General features: G+C 45.3%; 1 protein-coding gene across 1 annotated transcript in view; it reads right to left on the bottom strand.

Annotated features, from left to right (window-relative positions):
• LOC139367145 (clathrin coat assembly protein AP180-like) overlaps positions 1–15,296 on the bottom strand; it is a 68,038-nt gene that overhangs the window by 39,938 nt on the left and 12,804 nt on the right. The window contains exon 2 of the mRNA XM_071105225.1: positions 467–609. Within this exon, the coding sequence (XP_070961326.1) occupies positions 467–609 (143 nt within the window). The remainder of the gene's footprint in view (positions 1–466; positions 610–15,296) is intronic.

The following is a 15,296-nucleotide window of genomic DNA, read 5'->3' as shown; positions in this document are numbered from 1 at the left end:
TGAGAATCATTGGAGTCAACATGGGCCAGCATCCCTGTGGAATGCTTTAGAGACCTTGTAAAGTCCATGCCCCAATGAATTGAGGCTGTTCTGAGGGCAAAATGGGAGCAACTCAATATTAGGAAGTGTATCCAGACAAACAGGCTTATCATCTAACCTTAAACCCGCAGAGCAGAGAAAGCTACTGGGTATGCAGGTTTGTGCTCCAGCCCTTCTTTAACACACCCGATTCAGCTAATCAAGGTCTTGATGAGTAGCTGATTACTAGAATATGACATGTCAAAGCAGGGAAAGAGCTAAAGCCTACACACCCAGTACCTCTCCAGGAGGAGGGTTGGCCAACTAAAAACTCAGCATGTCCAATACAACCAAAGTATATTAAAAAAAAAGAGCCAATCACATCTCAGCCCTTTTAAATACAGTCCCTCCCATAGGAACAGTAGTGGTGATGCTGGCTTTCACTCACCTCATTGCCAGCGACCATCATGTGATGCGTAGTGATCAGGGCCTTGAACACCACCACCCAGCTGGCATTGGTGGCCCTCTCAAACAACGTGTCCGCCATCTGTGGGATGTTCACATTAGACTCCTTGGTGGCCTCAATCAGGTCTGAGGGAGAATAATGAAGAGAAATACAGTGCTTAATTACATTTTTCCCATACATGTAATGTACAATCCCCATACATAATCAGGCTTGGTCAATTCGTACCTCGATCAGGTCTGAGCGAACGGCAACAATGAGAGGTTACACACTACAAAACAGGTTACAAAAGGCTACAAATCGGTTACAAACTCTCCCAAGTACTTTACATTGAGAGTAATCTCTGTCATTTAGACAACGTATTTCCCCTCGGCTGTATTGCTTTAACCCAGATCTTCTGCTTCCTGGAAATACTTACATTGGTCCTGAACTAACAGACAGACAGAGCATCTTTTTGTCAATAGTTTCCTTTAATCACCCGGTCACACTGACACAGGCACAGAGGGAGGACAAGAGAGAGGAATTTCCCTACAATTGTGAGAGAAAGGCATCACTCAGGGCAGAGCTAGAGAGACAGAGAGCCAGAGAGAGTGGTGGTGCCATCTGAGCAGACAGACAGGGTGGGAAATTTCAAGCTGTTCTGCCTCCCCCTCACCAACACAAATCAGCCAACATGTGCTCAGAGAAAATCTATTTACTGTGGCGGGATAGTAAGGATTCGTCAGTTGCGCTTGGTAGTTTTCGGTTACATTCCTCATGTAAATGACTGATATAAACACCTGATATATGAGATATTGCAGATGAGTTTGCGGCTCAGAAAGAGGGAGGAACTCGCTCTGAGAACAGAAAATAGGTCATAGCTATCAAGTCCTGCATGGGAGAAGAAGTGAGGCACACACAGTACAAAATATCTCTGTCACTCTGCCAACAGACCGAGCAAGCTGAGAGACTGGTACTGCATTTCCCCTTTCTGACTTTACACACCCGAAATTACCAATATAGCCCATCCACATCCAAAACACTTTTGTCATTTTGATTTGTTGTAATAAGATCTTCCTGCACTCAATAAAGATTTTAGAGGCACAATTGAGATGGACAGGATGGTTGGATCTTTTTATATAGTGCACAATGAGGCAGGGAGACGGCGGGACGGAGGGCGTGGTAGAGAGAAGGGGGGAGGCAGTGATAGAGAGATGAATAAAGAGGAGAGGGATGCTCTGAAGGCCAGGGTTCTGTCACAGACATGTTACAGTGATGTCTCCCTTCATCCTTTCAGCATCATGGTATCATCATGAATGATGTGGACGTCCCCTCCCTATGAGGTAGGGTGCCTCTTGCGTGTGTATACCAACATACGTTAACCCACACACATACGTATATGTAGGTATTACACATACTCAAGCACGCAGACACACACACGCGCGTGCACCTACACACACACACACACACACACACACACACACACACACACACACACACACACACACACACACACACACACACACACAGAGTGAGAATGATCATCCCTGAGGGATTGATGAGTCAGCAGCCTGTTTCCCACCTCCTCTGTTTCTCTCTCTTTATATGCCTCTCTCGTTCACTCTTTCCTTCTCTCTCAACATACACACACTGAGCCGCACACAAACAGACATAGAAAACACATGGGCAAACACACAATGACCAAGTTAAAACACCGACTCAGATCATCTATACACCAACAAACAGACACATACACACAAACAGAAACCCATGGATACCTCTGGGCCAAAGGCTACGCATAACGTCAGGGGCAATTCTTAGGGGCTAACCAATGGTGACTTCACCTCGACTCCTCACAGAGACCCAAACCAAGCCAGTGACCGATTGTGGTTCAAAGCTGAGTCACCCGGGTGCCTCAAATCTGTGTTACCCCGCTGAGCAAGAGAGCCTTGGCATTCACCAAACCACCACAAATTAAGACTCACAACCGTGCAGGTTGGATAGGATGAAGTTGAATGACAAACAGAGAGGGTCCCCAGGCATTATTACACTGATAATAAATCCAGCACCGTTAATTACCTGACCTTGCTCTAATCATTGTGGCTAATCCCATTGCCTTGTTAGACCAATCCTGCTGCTTCCTCTGGATTATCTGGGCACAGGAAGTAACAAGTGCTGTTCCCAGAGCAACATATCAGAGCACAACATGTCCAGAGATAGACTATGACGAAGTCTGTTTTTTCTCACATAGACATCAACTATGGTCAGCAGGATCCACATAACGGCCAGAGTGGCCACAATAATACATTACCAGAGATTTACAGATATGAAGGGAGAGAGAGGAAGGTAGAGAGAGATCATTTAAATTAAATTTAGAGAGAGAGAGAGAGAGAGAGAGAGAGAGAGAGAGAGAGAGAGAGAGAGAAGGGAGAGAGAGAGAGAAACAAAAGAGAGGGAGCAGAGAGAGAAAGCAGAGAGATAGAGAGCGAGTGGAGAGAGCAGATGGAGAGAGCGAGAAAGAGGAGGAAGAGAGCATAGAGAGAGAGAAAGGGCAGGTTAGAGATGAGGAGAAATGTGACTCAGGGCTGAGCTATTCTGATTGAGATGCTGAGCAGCAGGAACCTCGGCCGGGCAAACAGCAGCCCTGACTCACTGTCTCAGCACAGCTCTCCCTCCCCCTCTCTCAATAATTCATACTGAGAGAGATGAGAAAGAGAGAGATATAGAGAGGGAGAGAGAGAGAGAGAGTGTGTGTGTGTGTGAGTGTGTGAGTGTGTATGTAATTATGCACACAGCAATTTCACAAATATCCCCTACTCACAAAGTCCCATACGTGTAGCATAGACCCACAAGGGATGTACAGTAGCTACTCAAACTATGCAAATACAAACACATGAGTATGCACACACAGTCATGCATTCACTTAGACAATGTTGTCATAGCAGCAGTAACACTGCCCTAGTTATTAGGGACTACTTCCATGTAGTGTACCTGCATGAGACAGACAGGGTGAATCACCACCTTGTGACACTACTGGAGCCAACACAGGAAGGAGGAGGGATCAGATTCCTGTCATGGATCAAATATAATTGCCTAGTTGAAAAAGCCTAGTCATATTGGAATAAGGAGGAGCAGTCAATGTGACAAGGGTGTTAGTGAAAACTTGAATCTTGTATTTTCTTGAAATCCTACTAATGCCACATTATGGGACCATTTCACTGCCTAAAATTTAAAACATAATATATTCACTGGGTGGGCACTGAGCTCTTGAGATAATATCATAAAAAGCCATAAATGAGATTATTCGCCTTGGAAGAAGCAACCAGAGCAGTATGTTATCCGTAGGGGCCATAGAGGAAGAGCAGTGGCAGCAGTAATTGCAGTGCCAGTTGGGAAAGTGGTGGCAGTAATAGCAGCAGCCTTGGCAGTGATTACGGTAATAGTCACATCCCCATCTCCCCACTGCACCAGACACTACTCAATGGCCCTGTCATTCTGCAGCAGAGAGACAACACATACTCAGATACACACATTTAGTTCAGTTAGTATGTACCTCGCGCACACACACACACACACACACAAATATACACGCACACACAAAGATATACACACCCCACACACGCACACACATTATCACACACACAGACATGTGTAACTAGCTGACAAGCGCAGACAGGGTGTCTGCACAGAAAGGCAATGTTAGCCCGCTGAGCTAAGATGAATGCGCTTTCAGGATTTAGGCAAGGTTATTCATTCACACAAGCGTAGGGAAATGCATCTCTACTACTAAACATACACAAACACAGTGCACATACTACACACAGCCCTTCTGCCGTATTCATAAAGCCCCACCCCCTGAGGCGTCATCGTGCAGTAGAGCGAGCAGAAGAGGAACATCATGGGTCTGACATAATCTCATCCTCGTGCTGTACGTGAACAAAGGCAAATGAGGGGGAGGAGTAGGCAGAGAAACCTGTCAGCGTCAAAGATACTACTACTCTACCTCAAATGCATCCATCATCCATCATCCATCCTCCATCATCCATCCTCCATCGCTTACACCAGGGCTCAGTGTGTCAGTCAAATAGCCGCAATGCTGACTGGAAAATTGCAATCACACACGCACTCTGCTGCTATTATGCATGACAAGACAGAGAACATCCACGCCCACACTGGCAGCAGCATCATCACACTGCCATACTGCCGCTCACACTGACAGCATCATCATCACACTGCCATACTGCCGCTCACGCTGTGCTTTCATCACTTCTTCATCTTTGATGCAAGTGTAGTGTTACAATGTGACTGGAACTTAACATTGAGGTTGCTTACTCAAAGCACGGGTTCAGACAAAGGCTAAACACAGACATGGCGCCTGCTACTCATCCTATGAGCTCTCATTGACACAGCTTTTACTGTAGAGCTATGTACAGTATGTATGTATGTATGTATGTATGTATGTACTGTATGTGTGTGTGTGTGTGTGTGTGTGTGTGTGTGTGCGTGCGTGCGCGTGTGTGTGTGCGTGTGCGTGTGTGTGCGTGTGCGTGTGTGTGTGTGTGCGTGCGTGCGTGTGTGTGTGTGTGCGTGTGCGTGTGTGTGCGTGTGTGTGCGTGCATGTGTGTGTGTTCTATTGACCGATATCGTGTCGGGTCACTGCCAGTGAAAACGATACCACAACACCCTGCCATATGTCCTTGTGCCAAACTCTGAATCGAACAGACCCATTTCATTCATCAATAGCTGAAAGTGATACTGGTGCCACAGGACACAAAAGGGACACACAAAGTCACATGCACACACACAAATAAGCATACATGCATGTGCACACTAACTCACACAGGAAATGTATTGAGTCTTTATTTATAAACGGGTTTAGAGTGCAAATGGGGATGAGCCAAGACTGTTTCCTTGGCAACTAGAAATCTCTCATAAGGTTGCAGTAAAATACTTTTGCAGAACATGTTACAGGTATATTTCCACTGCAACAGTTATAGACATAACACAGTAGTGCCAGACTACACAGAATCACATGTTTACCTGATATCTCATGTCCCAATTTACCCCATTCCACATACAGTGCATGACAAAGTGTATCACCAAGTGTATAACATGCAATCAATTGGGCGATACAAATAGATTCGAAAATAAGGATTTCAATATATGTCGTGCCCTCTCTTCAGTATGTCCATATTGACTGGTGTCAGATACACCAGCAAATCAAACCATTAAAGCAAACCATGTAAAAGGTCCTGTTTCTGTGAGTGCTGTAGTATCTGGCATGCACCCTAAGATCATGTTTCACTGCACATGAACGAACCATGAAAGGCCCATGTTATTTATAGACCTCGTCCACGAGCAGAACAGGTCAAATTATCCAGAAACCCCACTGACCAACTGATTGCAAGCATATCAGCCAAGAGAGAACCAGCATAATCCAGAGCAGACAGCGAGAGGAGAGGGACATTGGGGAAAGAGAGACACATTTGAGGAATAAATATGTTACTGTCACTTCCAGAGCACTCTGATTTGAATCCCTTTTGTGTACCACTGTGAATCACGTACTTTATCTCATTCGCAATTTCCATTCTTTCGCTCCCTGTACATCCTACTATCCGACACTTACCCTACCCTCACTCCCTAAGCACCATAGTGACCATACATTCAGCCTAACACCTCGCCCTAAGCACCCTACATTCATCCTATCCCCATTCCTTTAGCATTCTACACTCAGCCACCCTCTTCCTAAGCACCCTACACTCAGTCTACTCTCTCTCCCTAAGCACCCTACATTCAGTCTACTCTCTCTCCCTAAGCACCCTACACTCAGCCTACTCTCTCTCCCTAAGCACCCTACACTCAGTCTACTCTCTCTCCCTAAGCACCCTACACTCAGCCTACTCTCTCTCCCTAAGCACCCTGCACTCAGCCTACTCTCTCTCCCTAAGCATCCAACACTCTGTCTACTCTCTCTCCCTAAGCACCCTACACTCAGCCTACTCTCTCTCCCTAAGCACCCTGCACTCAGCCTACTCTCTCTCCCTAAGCATCCAACACTCTGTCTACTCCCACTTCCTACATGCCCTACTATCCCTTCACTCCCGGGGGGAGTCTAAATCAGTCCTGTCTCTTCCTCCCCCTTCTCCATCCCCATGGGGCTGCCCTGTCCCGGGTTCCCTCCTGGGTGCTTGTAGCAGTGCCCCTGGGAGCAAAGCAGTGAGGATGCAGGGTGAATAAACAGGAAACACAAGCGTCCCTGCATTATCGAATCCCTGCTTGTGTCGAGACAGACAGTGAGACACAGCCCACCCATCACTGCTATGTGCAGGTTAGGAAAGGGAGGCCCACCTGGATGTTGGCTAGGAGCTGTGCCCTCATACAGGAGAGAAAATTGTAACGCCTTTTAGCTTAGCGGGCTAACACAGTTCTTTAGCAGGCTAACACAGTCTTTAGCTCAGCAGGCTGACACAGTCTTTAGCTCAGCTCAGCGGCCTAACAATTTTTAGCAGAGCAAGCTAACACAGTCTTTAGCTCAGCGGGCAAACATAGTATTTAGCTCAGCGGGAAAACATAGTATTTAGCTCAGCAGACTAATACAGTGTTTAGCTCAACAGACTAATACAGTGTTTAGCTCAACAGGCTAATACAGTTTTTAGCTCAGCAGACTAATACAGTGTTTAGCTCAACAGGCTAATACAGTTTTTAGCTCAGCAGGCTAATACAGTTTTTAGCTCAGCAGGCTAATACAGTTTTTAGCTCAGCAGGCTAGCACAGTCTTGTGGCATGGAGACATCCTGGGTTTGTGCGCTGATCAGTCACAGAAGCAGCAAAACATCTATTTGTCATAGGCCTACTGGTCTATATGTGTGGTAGAGCAGTAGATCATGTTTCAATGGGATTTCAGAATGACTGAGAACACGTACAGTGGCTTGTGAAAGTATTCACCCCCGTTGGAATTTTTCCTATTTTGTTGCCTTACATCCTGGAATTCACATTTATTTTGGGGGGGGGTTTGTATCATTTGATTTACACAACATGCCTACCACTTTGATTATGCAAAAAACTGAAAACTTGAGCGTGCATGACTATTCACCCACCCTAACTCAATACTTTGTCGAGCCACCTTTTGCAGCAATTACAGCTGCAAGTCTCTTGGGGTATGTCTCAATAAGCTTGGCATATCTAGCCACTGGGATTTTTGCCCATTCTTCAAGGCAAAACTGCTCCAGCTCCTTCAATGAATGTGTTCCGTTGATGTACAGCAATCTTTAAGTAATACCACAGGTTCTCAATTGGATTGAGGTCTGGGCTTTGACTAGGCCATTCCAAGATATTTAAATGTTTCTCCTTAAACCACTCAAGTGTTGCTTTAGCAGTATAATTATGGTCGTTGTTCTGCTGGAAGGTGAATCTCCGTCCCAGTCTCAAATCTCTGGAAGACCGAAACAGGCTTCCCTCAAGAATTTCCCAGTATTTAGCGCCATTAATCATTCCTTCAATTCTGACCTGTTTCCCAGTCCCTGCGGATGAAAAACATCCCCACAGCATGATGCTGTCACCACCATGTTTCACTGTGGGGATGGTGTTCTCGGGGTGATGAGAGGTATTGAGTTTGCGCCAGACATAGCGTTTTCCTTGATGGGAGTCTCCCAAAACATATGCAGCTCATTCAGGGTTATCTTTGGTCTCTTTGTTGCCTCTCTGATTAATGCCCTCCTTGCCTAGTTCATAAGTTTTGGTGGGTGGCTCTCTCTTGGCAGGTTTGTTGTGGTGCGATATTCTTTCAATTTTTTAATAATGGATTTAATGGTGCTCCGTTGGATGTTCAAAGTTCCAGATATTTTATTATAACCCAACCCTGATATGTACTTCTCCACAACTTTGTCCCTGACCTGTTTGGAGAGCTCCTTGGTCGTCATGGTGCCACTTGCCTGGCGGTGCCCCTTGCTTAGTGGTGTTGCAGACTCTGGGGCCTTTCGGAACAGGTGTATTTATACTGAGATCATGTGACACTTAGACTGCAAACAGGTGGACTTTATTTAACTAATTGCGTGACTTCTGAAGGTAATTGGTTGCACCAGATCTTATTTAGGGGCTTCATAGCAAAGGGGGTGAATACATACGGACGCACCACTTTTCTGTTTTTTATTTTTGGGAATTTTTTGAAACAAGTCATTTTTTTTCATTTCACTTCACCAATTTGGACTATTTTTGTATGTCCGTTACATTAAAATCCATTTAAATTACAGGTTGTAATACAACAAAATAGGAAAAATACCAATGGGGATTGTTACGCCCTGACCGTAGAGATCCTTTTATTCTCTATGTTTGTTTGGTCAGGGTGTGACTCGGGTGGGAATGTCTATGCTTTCTGGTTCTTTGTTTTTGGCCGGGTATGATTCTCAATCAGAGACAGCTGTCTATCGTTGTCTCTGATTGGGAATCATATTCAGGCAGCCTTTTTTCCTTTTCTCATTTGTGGGTTGTTGTCTTTGTTAGTGGCATGTATAGCCTTACAGAGCTTCACGTTCGTTTTGTTGTTTATTGTTTTGTTGGCGACATTTAAAATAAAAGAATGTACACTTACCACGCTGCACCTTGGTCAGGTAATTTCCTTGACGATGATCGTGACAGAACAACCCACCACAAACGGACCAAGTGACGTGACCAGGAGGAGCAGACAGAGTGGACATGGGAAGACATTCTGGAAGGAAAGGGATCCTGGACGTGGGAGGAGATCCTGGCTGGAAAGGATCACCTGCTGTAGAAGCAGGTGGAAGCAGCGAGGAAGGCAGAAGCAGCTAGTAAAGGGGCCCAGCGTTACACAGGGTCACGGCTGGCAAGGAAGACCGGGAGGCCACTCCAAAAAGAAAATTGGGGGGTCACACGGGGAGGTTGGCGGAGCTAACTCCCCGTGCTCACAGTAGGGAGCGTGGTACTGGTCAGGCACCGTGTTATGCGGTGAAGCGCACAGTGTCTCCAGTGCGCATTCACAGCCTGGTGCGCTCTGAGCCAGCTCTCCACATGTGTCGTGTTAGAGTGGGCATCCAGTCAGGATGGATTGTGCCAGCACAGCGCTCCTGGTCTCCGGTGCGCCTCTTCGGCCCAGGGTATCCTGCGCCGGCTCTGCACACAGTGTCTCCGGTGCACTATCACAGCCCAATGCGTCCTGTGCCTGCACTCCGCACGTGCCGGGCCAAAGTGGCCATTCAGCCAGGATGAGTGGTGCCAGCATTAAGCACCAGATCTCCAGTGCTCCCCCACAGCCCGGTTTGACCTGTGCCTGCTCCACGGACCAGGCCTCCAGTATGTATCCCCAGCCTGGTGAGTCCTGTGCCTGCTCCAAGAACCAGGCCGCCAGCGAGGGTCCCCAGTCCGGGGCCTGCAGAGAGGGTCCCCAGTCCGGGGCCTGCAGCGAGGGTCCCCAGTCCTGTGCTTGCTCCACGGGCCAGTCCGGGGCCTGCAGCGAGAGTCCCCAGTCCGGGGTCTGCAGCGAGGGTCCCCAGTCCGGGGCCTGCGGCGAGGGTCCCCAGTCTGGGGCCTGCGACGAGGGAACCCAGTCCAGGGCCTGCGGCGAGGGTCCCCAGTCCGGGGTCAGCGACGAGGGTCTACGCACCAGAGGCGCCACCAAAGTGGGGGGAGCCAGAGGTGGAGCGGGGTCTGCGGCGCCGGGAGCCGCTACCAAGATAGATGGCCACCCGGACCCTCCCCTATAGTGTCAGGTTTGCGGGGGTACTGTCACGCCCTGACCGTAGAGATCCTTTTATTCTCTATGTTTGTTTGGTCAGGGTGTGACTCGGGTGGGAAAGTCTATGCTTTCTGGTTCTTTGTTTTTGGCCGGGTATGATTCTCAATCAGGGACAGCTGTCTATCGTTGTCTCTGATTGGGAATCATACTTAGGCAGCCTTTTTTCCTTTTCTTATTTGTGGGTTGTTGTCTTTGTTAGTGGCATATATAGCCTTACAGAGCTTCACGTTCGTTTTGTTGTTTATTGTTTTGTTGGCGACATTTAAAATAAAATAATGTACGCTTACCACGCTGCATGTTGGTCAGGTCATTTCCTTGACGACGATCGTGACAGGGATGAATACTTTTGCAAGGCACTGAATATGTGACTAGTCTGAGCATAAACTAACCACAGAGCTCCTAGAGCATCGCTATGAGCTACACCCCAGACATAACCGAAAGGTTGCTGGATCGAATCCCCGAAATGACAAGGTAAAAATCTGTCGTTCTCCCCCTGAGCAAAAGGCAGTTAACCCACTGTTCCCCTTCAATAAGAGGACTTAATATCCATAAAACCAGGTCAATAGCATGACCAGTGTTAGTATTTTTTATTTGACTAGGCAAGTCAGTTAAGTCTTATTTACAATGATGGCCTACCCCAGCCAAACCTAACGACAATGGGCCAATTGTACATTCCTATGGGACTCCCAATCATGACCTGTTGTGATACAGCCTGGAATCAAATCAGGGTCTGTAGCGACACCTCTAGTGCCTTAGACCGCTGTAGATACAGCACAATAGTTTGACTAGAGGGAGCATGTTATTTTATCACAGTATTAAAGGAAGATCTCAATTGTATATTCCTCTTTCTCTCGCTATGCCTCTTCTATCCCCTTTTTACTGCAGCACACTAATTTCCCTGTTCTCTACTGGGAGAGAATGAATATGGGTGGGGTAAGGATGGGTGGGGGGGTGCCTAACAAAGCAGCAAGGAGAAGATGGAGAAAAATGGAAAGAGCACAAGGAAGTTGGGGGGTGTAGCTGCACCACTTAGCCCTACCACTTATTTCTTCTCATTATACTAACACTCTATACATCTCACAAAGTGAGCTCGCTCAATCTAGTCTCGCCTTGCTCTACCTTGTCTCTTTTTAACTCTCCCTCTGCGGCTACAGATGCATGTTTTCTCTCATTCTATTCTGAAGGAGATCTTCACTCTCCATGAATGAGTTGATAGGACTTACAATGTAGGAGCAACATACTACATAAATACAGCTCCTTACACATACAGAGGCAAGAACAAGTACGTGAACCATTTGGAATTTCCTGGATTTCTGCATAAATTGGTTATACAATTTGATCTGATCTTCATCTAAGTCACAACAATAGACAAACACAGTGTGCTTAAACTAATTTCACAAAAAATATTGCATTTGTCTTGTCTATATGGAATACATAATTTAAACATTCGTAGTGTAGGTTGGAAAAGGTATGTGAACCCCTAGGCTATTGACTTCTCCAAAAGCTAATTGGAGTCAGGAGTCAGCTAACCTGGAGTCCAATCAATGAGATGAGATTGGATAAGTTGGTTAGAACTGCCCTGACCTATAAAAAAATACAGGCAAAATTTGAGTTTGCGATTCACAAGAAGCATTGCCTGATGTGAACCATGCCTCGAACAAAAGATCTCAGAAGACCTAAGATTAAGAATTGTTGACTTGCATAAAGCTGGAAAGGGTTACAAAAGTATCTCTAAAAGCCTTGATGTTCATCAGTCCACGGTAAGACAAATTGTCTATCAATGGAGAAAGTTCAGCACTGATGCTACTCTCCCTAGGAGTGTCTGTCCTGCAAAGATGACTGCAAGAGCACAGCACAGAATGCCCATTGAGGTTAAAAAGAATCCTAGAGTGTCAGCTAAAGACTTACAGAAATCTCTGGCACATAATAACATCTCTGTTGACAAGTCTACGATACGTAAAACACTGAAACAAAAATGGTGTTCATGGGAGGACACCGCGGAAGAAGCCACTCCTGTCTAAAAAAACATTGCTGCACGTCTGAAGTTCGCAAAAGAGCACCTGGATGTTCCACAGCGCTACTGGCAAAATATTCTGTGGACAGATTAAACTACAGTTGAGTTGTTTGGAAGTAACACACAACACCATGTGTGGAGAAAAAGAGGCACAGCACACATCAAAACCTCATCCCAACTGTAAAGTATGGTGGAGGGAACATCATGTTTTGGTGCTGCTTTGCTGCATGCTATCATCGACGTAAATAATGAATTCCCAAGTTTATCAATACATTTTGCAGGAGAATGTAAGGCTATCTATTGAAGCTCAACAGAAGTTGGATAATACAACAGGACAATGACCTAAAACACAGAAGTAAATCAACAACAGAATGGCTTCAACAGAAGAAAATCTGCCTTCTGGAGTGGCCCAGTCAGAGTCCTGACCTCAACCCGATTGAGATGCTGTGGCATGACCTCAAGAGAGCGGTTCACACCAGACATCCCAAGAATATTGCTGAACTGAAACAGTTTTGTAATGAGGAATGGTCCAAAACGTATGCTGACCGTTGTGCAGGTCTGATCCGCAACTACAGAAAATGTTTGGTTGAGGTTATTGCTGCCAAAGGAGGGTCAACCAGTTATTAAATCGAAGGGTTCACCTGCACTGTGAATGTTTAAATGGTGTGTTCAATAAAGACATGAAAACGTATATATTTGGTTGTGTGTTATTTGTTAAGCACACTGTGTTTGTCTATTGTTGGAACTTAGATGAAGATCAAATCACATTTTATGACCAATTTATGCAGAAATACAGGTAATTCCAAAGGGTTCACATATTTTTTTCTTGCCACTAACTACAGTCAGGGGAGTTTTTCCTGGTTGGATCACATGGTCAGGAAAAACTCAGGGCCCTACACAGGACCTAGATTGTACTGAATAAGGGACAGGGAGGAACACATTGTTTATACGGTATGTGACCCGTTTCAAGAAGATAGGTATGTCGCACGTCATTATTTCACAGGAGAGATATTTGAGGATAAAACATTTTTATCAATATGGAACATTGCCTTAATATCAAACTTGTATGCCATCTGTAAATACAAATAAAATAGTTAAATAATGCACCTAGTTGGTTTAGAGACGGACAAATAAAGGAACCTTCCAGACATTATTGGCTGAGATAATGGATGGGCTGGACATGCCGAGAGTTCGGATTGGTCTGCCATGTAGCATGCTTCTGTCTATAACATGAGCTGCTCAGGATGTGTAGATAACACTTTTTTTTATCAAGGCTTTATTTGAAAGATATCATGAAGAACTGCTAAAGTGTTGCTACTGCTTTCAACATAGCTGCCCTGACGTTAAGACTAATCTGAAGATGGTGCTGGCTCAGGCTAACACTGGCGAGTGTAGAGACTGCAGAGTTATTGTTATCCACGTCGGCACCAACGATGTTAGGATTAAATATTCAGAGATCACCAAGTGCAACATAGTGTAAGCCTGTAAATCAGCTGGAAAGATGTGTCGGCATCGAGTAATTGTCTCTGGCCCCCTCCCACTTAGAGGGAGTGATGAGCTCTACAGCAGTCTCACAACTCAATCGCTGGTCGAAAACTGTTTTCTGCCCCTTCCAAAAGATAGAATTTGGAGATAACTGGCCCTCTTCTAGGACTCACCCACAAACAGGACCAAGCTTGGCCTGCTGAGGAGTGATGGACTCCATCTTAGCTGGAGGGGTCTCTCATCTTATCTATGAACATAGACAGGGCTCCAACTCCTCTAGCTCCACAATGAGCTAAACATGGAGCTGTTCGCTCTAGCAATCTCACTGGAATAAAGACCTCCTCTATTCCTGTCATTATTGAAAGAGATTGTGATATCTCACATCTCAAAATAGGGCTACTTAATGTTAGATCCCTCACTTCCAAGGCAGTTATAGTCAATGAACAAATCACTGATCATAATCTTGATGTGATTGGCCTGACTGAAACATGGCTTAAGCCTGATGAATTTACTGTGTTAAATGAGGCCTCTCCTCTTGGTTACACTAGTGACCATATCCCCCACGCATCCCGCAAAGGTGGTGTTGCTAACATTTACAATAGCAAATTTCAATTTCAATTTCAATTAATTTAATTTCAATTTCAATTAAAAAATGACTGTATTTTCTTCGTTTGAGCTTCTAGTCATTAAATCTATGTAGCTTACTCAATCACTTTTTATAGCTACTGTTTACTGGCCTCCTGGGCCGTATACAGCGTTCCTCACTGAGTTCCCTGAATTCCTATCGGACCTTGTAGTCATGGCAGATAATATAAAACATGTTGGTGACTTTAATATTCACATGGAAAAGTCCACATACCTACTCCAAAAGGCTTTTGGAGCCATCATCGACTCGGTGGGTTTTGTCCAACATGTCTACGGACCTACTCACTGCCACAGTCATACTCTGGATCTAGTTTTGTCCCATGGAATAAATATTGTGGATCTTAATGTTTTTCCTCATAATCCTGGACTATCAAACCACCATTTTATTACATCTGCAATCGAAAAACAAATAATCTGCTCAGACCCCAACCAAGGATCATCAAAAGCTGTACTATAAATTCTCGGACACCCCAAATATTCCTAGATACCCTTCCAGACTCCCTCCAAGCTACCCAAGAATGTCAAGAGTACAAAAATCGGTTAACCACCTAACTGAGGAACTAAATTTAACCTTGCGTAATACCCTAGATGCAGTCTCACCCCTAAAAATTAAAAACATTTGTCATAAGAAACTAGCTCCCTGGAATACAGAAAATACCTGAGCCCTGAAACGGAAATTGGAACGGAAATGGTGCTACACCAAACTGGAAGTCTTACGATTAGTTTGGAAAGACAGTACCATGCAGTATCGAAGAGACCTCACTGCTGCTCGATCATCCTATTTTTCCAACTTAATTGAGGAGAATAAGAACAAAGTTTTTATCCAAAGCTCAGTTGTCTTGACACTGCACAACGCTGCCAGGACCTAGGATCAAGGGAGACTCTGAAGTTTTTAAATATTATATCTCTTGACACATTAATGAAAATAGTCATGGCCTCTAAAC

This window comes from Oncorhynchus clarkii, chromosome 2 (assembly GCF_045791955.1).
Source record: "Oncorhynchus clarkii lewisi isolate Uvic-CL-2024 chromosome 2, UVic_Ocla_1.0, whole genome shotgun sequence".
In the NCBI taxonomy this organism is placed as follows: Eukaryota; Metazoa; Chordata; class Actinopteri; order Salmoniformes; family Salmonidae; genus Oncorhynchus; species Oncorhynchus clarkii.
This window is presented reverse-complemented; position numbering and strand designations above follow the sequence as displayed.